This window comes from Lolium rigidum, chromosome 7, assembly GCF_022539505.1.
Source record: "Lolium rigidum isolate FL_2022 chromosome 7, APGP_CSIRO_Lrig_0.1, whole genome shotgun sequence".
In the NCBI taxonomy this organism is placed as follows: Eukaryota; Viridiplantae; Streptophyta; class Magnoliopsida; order Poales; family Poaceae; genus Lolium; species Lolium rigidum.
The window spans coordinates 129,613,478-129,621,352 of record NC_061514.1 but is presented as its reverse complement, the minus strand read 5'-3'; the positions used below and the strand labels follow the sequence as shown (position 1 = coordinate 129,621,352).

At 43.6% G+C, this 7,875-nt stretch overlaps 1 protein-coding gene across 1 annotated transcript; it reads right to left on the bottom strand.

Annotated features, from left to right (window-relative positions):
• Nucleotides 1-5,241: 5,241 nt before the first annotated feature.
• On the bottom strand, nt 5,242-6,680 carry LOC124671988. Its single transcript, XM_047208297.1, has 3 exons — nt 6,350-6,680; nt 6,002-6,255; nt 5,242-5,811 (listed from the first exon to the last, which is right to left on the bottom strand). Exons 1-3 carry the CDS (start codon nt 6,678-6,680, stop codon nt 5,242-5,244), a joined length of 1,155 nt encoding a protein of 384 aa, XP_047064253.1.
• Between the last annotated feature and the right edge of the window lie 1,195 nt (nt 6,681-7,875).

Here is a 7,875-nt window from a genome sequence, read left to right as displayed (position 1 = left end):
ACACTTATCAAAACAATGAAGATTAATCAGCCTGTATGTAGCGAAAGCACTAGACTAAAATCCCGTGTGTCCTCGAGAACGTTTGGTCATTATAAGTAAACAAACCGGCTTGTCCTTTGTGCTAAAAAGGATTGGGCCACTCGCTGCAATTATTTCTCTCGCATTTTACTTACTCGTACTTATTTCATCTGTTACATCAAAACCCCTGAATACTTGTCTGTGAGCATTTACAGTGAAACCTTCATCGAAACTGCTTGTCAACACCTTCTGCTCCTCGTTGGGATCGACATTCTTACTTATCGAAGATACTACGATACACCCCCTATACTTGTGGGTCATCACGGACGCGGGGCACTGTCCGCGTGTCCACGCGGCCATCCAAACAGCCTAAAACGGACGGTCCAACGCGTCCGTTTGGGTCGTAGCGGTAGAGATGCCCTTAGATGCTAGAGCACTGTGTAGTCTTCCACGGTGCTCCCTCGTCTGCTCCGTTGATCGAAATCGTGCGTCCCAGATTCACCGGTGCTAACAGGCAACATTCTGGAGCTTCTTTTATTTTTTTCTTTTCTATTTTTGTTTCGCTTTGGCCATTTCATTACTGCGAGAGAGGAGTTCTTCCCCATTCTTGTCGTCTCTCGTCTCTCCCCCCGTCAAATCCGCTCCTGATCTCCACCGCCGAATCACGCTCGTTGGTGGCGAGCTGTCCGACCGAATTCGTGTAGGAGCATTTGTGGTCGATTGTAGCAGCCGTGTAGCAGCTTGGTCAGCGCGGAGAAGCAGATCGAGGCGTTCGGGTGCGGCGCGGAGCTTGGAGAGTTTCGTTTGGCAGCGCGGCGGTGCGGGGCCGCAAATCTGACCGGTCCCTGGAGTATATCATCGAAGGAGAGCATCCCCGTCGTGTTGCTGGTGAGTCCTTCGTTCCTGCGCGCTCATGTTGATTTTGGGTTGGCGTTCGCTCATTTTGTAGTTCGATTACCCTTGTTCTCCTCCATTTAGGAGTCAATCGGAGTTGCGTGCGTGCCATCGCTGCCAATTTGACGATTCTCTGGAGTTTCACTCGTCGTCCAAGGGTTGCTGGTTAGTTCTTCGATCCTGCATATGTTTTCTACATGCCAATGTTGAGTTTAGGGTTGGCATTTTGGTGTGATGTAGGTCGATTTTCCATGATATCCTCTGTTTAGGCACATAGGAGGTGGATCTAGTTATTTTTTGCTTCATTGTGGTAGTTTATACATCATGGGTGTATAAGCAGTACTGTATGTATGCTTGTTGGATGTATTTTTCAATACACGCCATGTGACATTTTTGCTGAGGTTGATATCTCATATATGGGCTCATAGATGATTTTTGGTTCTTCATATTTTCTACAGGATGTAGTAATTATTGCAAATTATCTGAATTGCATGTAACATTTGTACCATATGATGTATTCTTTTTTGAAACCATAACTTGTAGTATGATGGCAGTCACAGGGATGTACAAATTTTTTGAAATATATACATCTTGTAGAATGTTCATGTTCATGTCCATGCAAATGTGTTGTATAATGTTTGTTTGGTTTTGGGATTAATAATGTAAAAAATTGTCTATAAACACTTGTTGTGTATGGAGTTAGTATTTTTCCCTAATGTTTTTGGATGTATATTTTTTGACATATTGCTTTGCTTTTTAACTTTTAGGATGTAAAAAATAATAACTATATACATTGTTTTCGTATATCTTCTGATGCTTATGATGTATTTTTTATATCCAGTGCATTCAGAATGTATATGGCACTATATAGTGTATTTTCTTAGTTTTTAATGTTTTTGCAGGTGTTCTCATTTCCAATCATTTTTACCAATCATGGTATGACTTTTTTCCTATCATATCATATGTGCTTTCACTCTATGATGTATTTTTCCTATCACAGTTGACCCAGATGACCAAACAGCTATATCTTTTTTTTTGTAGAAACCTGAACGTACCCCAAAAAATTCAAAACGTGAGAAGTCAAAGTACAGCAGGATGAGGAACAAATTGCAGTTAAAAGCAACTGTACAGGGTGATCTCGGTGATGAAACAGGGGTGATACCAAAGACATATGCTATTGGAGACGTCAATAGGGCTAGAAGATATAGTTGTTGATGTTGTTGTGGATGATAAACATGTTGATCAGGATAATGATCAAGAGGGGATGGTTGTTACTAAGAAGAAATATCCATCCATAATGCTTTGCTTCTCTCTGATTATGTTGGATTGAAAATTTGTAATTTATTCATAGGTCTGATAGGGTTCACTCCTTTTTTGCTGTTTTTGTCAGAGTTCTCTGTTCAATCGTTCATCACCTATGAAAATTGTTCAGGTTTGTAAGGGCATGACACCAAAACAGCTGGATTTGATTTCTACATCAGATTTTGCTGACATTGCTGAGATGAAGTGCCAGATCTGCCGCTTCCTAATGTCCTGTTTTGATCCTGTAAAATGTTGTCTGGATTTTGGAGAAAGGGGCATAATCCCAGTCAATGTTGAGTCAGTTGTCAGAGTTTTAGGTGTATCTATGAGCCCCCTAAAAAGAAATAAGAAAAGCAATCGGGTCCTCCATCACCGCCGATGAACTTTGGCCTCAAGCGACGATTATCGCCACCAGCACTGGGGACAAGACCACTTGGTGCAGTGGAGAGAGGTTGCTCTGCCGCGAGTCCTACACATGGCCTCCATGGGAGGTTGAAGATAACCTGACGCAACGCCGGCGTCAGGCCTGGAGTTACTACCCGCCAGCATCAAGAGTCAGCGACCAAGCACAGGCCACCGAGGATGAACTCCGAGCAAGCGCAGTATCACAAACTCCCCAGCCTTCTCCGTCAATGCAGAACGCCTCCGCTAGCCCGCCTTTCTACTCGCCTCCACCGCTGGCCAGAAGGGAGAGCAGCACCAGCGAGCTCCAACAGCAAAGAAGGCCACCAATCCGCTTCCACCTCGGAAGCCTAGCGCTTGGCATCACCGGCGACCGCCTCCAGAAGATGGGGAAGACAGCCTTATTTCCAGAGATGCCTAGCTTCTTCCTCCTCCCACAACGCAGCTCCTGCCACTAGAGCCAGGTCGCGAGGAAGATGAGGCACACGACGCACCAGATCCGGCCGATTGGATCCAGCGACCTACTCCCATACTCCACAGAGGGTAATCCTACAGAAAAACTACACCTACTACTACTTCCGACACCCTTCCTTCGCCAACTCCAGCCAGCATCGCTGCCAAGAGCGGCTCCGGTCTGACCCGGCAACTCGGAGGAGAGAACCAGGCAAGGTGTTTCTGGAAAGGGTGATGATTGGACGCTTTTTCGTCGAGTCTCGGCACTACGGCCAAGAACCAGTAACAATCATATTAGGTTTGGTTAACTAAAACTAACCATGATCATGCGACTCCAACTTCAAAAACTATTTCGAATTTTACATGGTTTAAATAAATACCTTATTGCTAAAACTCAAGCACAACTGATAAGGTACATTTTTGTGTACTCTCAAGCACCTCGACTCACAAAGAGATAGCAACATATTTGGAAATACTTCCAGAGATAAATAAAACAGAAATACTACCAAGAAAAATTGTACAAAAGCTTCTAATATCACACTGCAGATCAATCATGCTCCAATGTTACAAAACATATATACCGGAGCTACTTAAGAAAATAAATGTATTCTTCATTGGTCCTATACTTGTTTATTCATGAAAAATATAAAATATCCACAACCCTTGCCTCCTTGGCACATAAACAAAATAGTAAGAAAGCCTTTGATAAAATGCCACAAACTCTAAGCAAATAATGTTGACACTGCAAACCGTCAGAAAATGAATTCCAAGGTTTTGATAAATAAGCTAAAATAGCTGAAATGCTTCATAATTTCAGATTGTATGATTTCTTAGAAAATCAAAGTAAAATATAAGCCCACTTCTTCACCAATTTACAATACAAGCAGAGATAATATACCATGCAGCTTGCTTAAATAGTAGATCTTTCAAAATAAAACAGTTGTCTAAATAACTCTCATGGCCTCACATCCTAAGAAATTGTAAACGGTTTCTGTATGCGCAAAATACTGAGTGCGTGTCTCTATTTGTCAAAATGTTTCCTAAAATGGCATAGGTCGAAAAAAGCATAATCACCAAAGGCTGGCATGGAGCCGTAGATTAATCTCCAATAAAATAAAGGTTTGTGGCGAAGTGGACATATATCTTCAGGGTGCCAAAATACGTGCAGGTATTGAATCTAGGTGTGGCTAATGCTTTGTCCAGGCCTCATTCACGAACACTTCATTTCTAGGTATAGGAAGGGCCTTGTCAAGGCCTCCCAGGCATTGTCCCAACATTTATACATGGAAGGTAGCCTCCTTGATTTCCTGCTCGTACTCCTGCACCGCCTGCTTCAAGTACTCGTTGGTGTTCATGTTGGGGGAGCTAAAGGTGCCGTGCTTGCAGTGGATTTCGGTAGATCGGCGGAGGGAACCGGCCTTGGGTGGACAATTTGTGGGAGGCCGGTGGCCATTGCTGGGACCTAAGGAGGAGATGAGACAAGAGAGTTCCGTTTCCCCTAGGAGCCGACGCGAATAACAAACGGAAAAATTGATGATAACCCCCCCTGTTGGGGGGTACTTTTATCATAACCCCCCCTTTGTGTCGCAGTATAGGTAAGTTGCTAATTGAGTGCAGGGTTGGTATTGGTCATTAAGTAGTGACATTTGGCAGGTAAATAGTGACATTTGGCAGGTAAATAGTGTTAAGTGTGACATCAAGAGAGGTGTGACATTGCATCTTTAACATTAATAGTAAAGATTATTCAAAGTGATGAATGCGTCTTCGCAAGGAGATCTCGGCAGCCAAAATCCCAGCAAAAGTGCAAAAACAAATACATGGCAACTAGGGGAGGAAGGCTTCCCCTACCTTGCAAACCTTGCAGGGCTTTAATAATTTAAAGAAAGGCAGAAATGCCTCTTATTATCTAAAACAACAGTTGTCATTACCCATTCCAAGAACGCACGAATCATAGGTGTAGAAATAACAAAATACAGACATTACACAAGAGCGACACCGAAGCATCATAACTGTTTGATTACACCATGCAAGTCATCAGCATCAATAAGTATTAACACTGTAAGCACCTAGTACTTGCGTAGACTTGCATGTAGCAAAAGATCATGAGATTAACTTGGGGGCAAAGATCCAAAACTTCTAAACTCAAATGCACAGCACACTTTCTTTCACTATTCACAGAAATGACCGATCGCTGACAATGGTTGACCAAAACACTCTCACAGAGACCACAGCTCCATTATTGAATCGATAGAGCTGGCGCTTGTTGCCATGCTTGCAGGCTACAAAAGAGAGAGCCTCTCGCCCATTCTCCCTGAAGTCTATACGGAGTGTATCCCCTATATTAACAGCCGCTACAAATTTCTTCCCGTGCTTCCCAGGCGAAGCTATAAAGTCTTCAGCGTCACAACGTTCATTGATGAAGTTGTAGAAAGCTTTATGGCGGAGAGTATTACCACACATCTGCACATGGAAGCCGCCTGATGGCACCTCCATGAAATCCAGGTCTATAGTTGCCTCAACACCTTTACGGACAACACATGACTCAAATATAATCTTACCATTAATGTCATCAACATGGTTAATAGTCCATGGCTCAAACTGCCCACGGGCTTTCACAGATCCATCAATAACTGGCAAATCTTCCTCAACCTTCTTGCCCTTGATCTTTATATCAATTTCAATCAAGCAACCCATTGCAGATATGCCTCGTGCAGGGTAGCACAGACGTAAATAACCACCATCCTAAAATGTAGTAAAAAATAACATTAATCGCAGAAATGATTTATATATAGAACACGTGACAGCTTTTGCAAATACAGGATTACTGAAATATCTAGACACAAATTTAGTAATCATAATCAGTGCAAATTGACACAGTTCATTAATTGTACACTATGGTCATGCTGAGTGTTGAGAAAGAGTAAGTGATTACCAGGTCGATAGGTTGAGCGTTCTCTCTAGAACAGTGAAAAATAGTGTTCCGAGCAAAATCTAATGAATCCCTTACAGCAATCAAGCCATAGATATCAATATATGAGTGCTTATTAGTGCTATCACACCTAACTTTCAAGTCATGCCTGTAGAACTTGACTGAAATACCGAAGAAATGTAGCATAGGACGAGGATGATGTGCGCATCTGTTCCCTAGGAGTTCGCAGGAAGTATACCGCATCGGCCCTAGTAGAGCTGGGGAAAAAAGCAAGTGAGCCTTATATATATGTAATCTGTAAATTCGCAGAATATGGAAAATACTAAAAGAAGATTGAATTGTGTAACTTACATGCTGAGAGGTTACGGATACGATGTTCTCGGATCCACAAGAGTAGATCTGAATCCCGAACATCCCTGGACAATGGTAAGTTGGAATCGAGACTGATGCCAGGGTGCATATCCGGCAGAGCTTCCTGCAGGGCCTTGCGTCGGATACGGCGATCCTTGCGAGCCTGACGGAGCTGATGGATGTGACTCTCTTCTTCGTCGTCATCCGAAACTCCGATAATCAAACGGCGTCTCTCCTCGCTAAGGGAGGCCCACGCCTCGTCGGTGAATAGGCTGTCGAGCTCAGGTGGTCGTGGAAGGCCAGGGCCAGGGCTAACTTCTCCTAACTCCATCGACGGCGGCAGCAGCGATATCGTTCGAGATTGCGGGTTAGGGTTTTTGTTTCTTTGTTTCAGTTGTCTTTTTGGTGGAAGGATATCCTGAAACAAGTTGACAACTTTAGAGGGGTTTTACTTGTTAAACCTGGTCTCGGAAACACTTTTCTCTTTTGGGAAGAAAAGTGGTTCATTGATGACTCTGCTCAGCCGCTCAAACTGCGATTCCCAAGATTATTTAACCCTTGATCAAGCTAAGCTTTTTCTTGACGGCAAACAATGAAATTTTGGTTAAATTCGTAAAGAGAAATTCGTTGAGGCAAAAAGACCACGACAACTATATAGTCTAATGACCGTGAGCATTGTACTACTAAAGTTTAGGTGAAACTAAAAAAAAAAACTTTGTTGTAGGCTAAAAGGACAATGTCAAAGCAATATATCAACTTCTATCGCAACAACCACAAAAAAACATGGTTAAACGCCAAATGTGTTATTCTTTCTTTTTACGAATAGAACATTGGTATTAAAAAAACGAACAGTACAAAGCACTCCAAGAAAATCAAAAATTACAACGAGATCTTTGAGAAGCCCTTCATCTTCAGCCTCTAGACCGTGTCGGCGCGCCGCTGCTGTCGCTCCTCCCTGAGTCGGCTTGACGTTGTTGGTTGCGGACGGGAAGTCGCCGAACGAGACAAGAAGACCACATCCGTTCTGAAGACCTCAAAGACAACACCACTCCCACAAGCCTCTCGACATTGCCGTCGAGATGGGGTTGAAGCCGGGGAGACCTTATTGCACAAAGCGGCGCCACCACCACCTAAGCGCCTCCCCTACAAACTTTGACACTAAAAAGGAGAACAGAATCCACAAAACAGGGGGTGGAGCCCTCCCGCCGACGAGGGCCACGATCCACCGCATCCCCATGGCCCGAAGGCCACAGAGGCGGGGCAGATCGGCGGCGGCGCCAACAGGAGGTGAGGAATACGTACATAGATCACGAGAGCCTCACGTAACAGGCGGTGGTTTTGGAGTTTCGGCCAAATGTGTTATTCAGTTTCAGATAGTTATCACTTTGGCCATCAGCACTCACTTATCCCTTCAACCCTTTTTTTCAGGAAAGCCATGCTCATATTAAGTGGCGACCAGAAAACATCAATGTGATCAAGCCAAACGTATATCCCACGTAGTAGAAGAAATACACCAAACACTATAT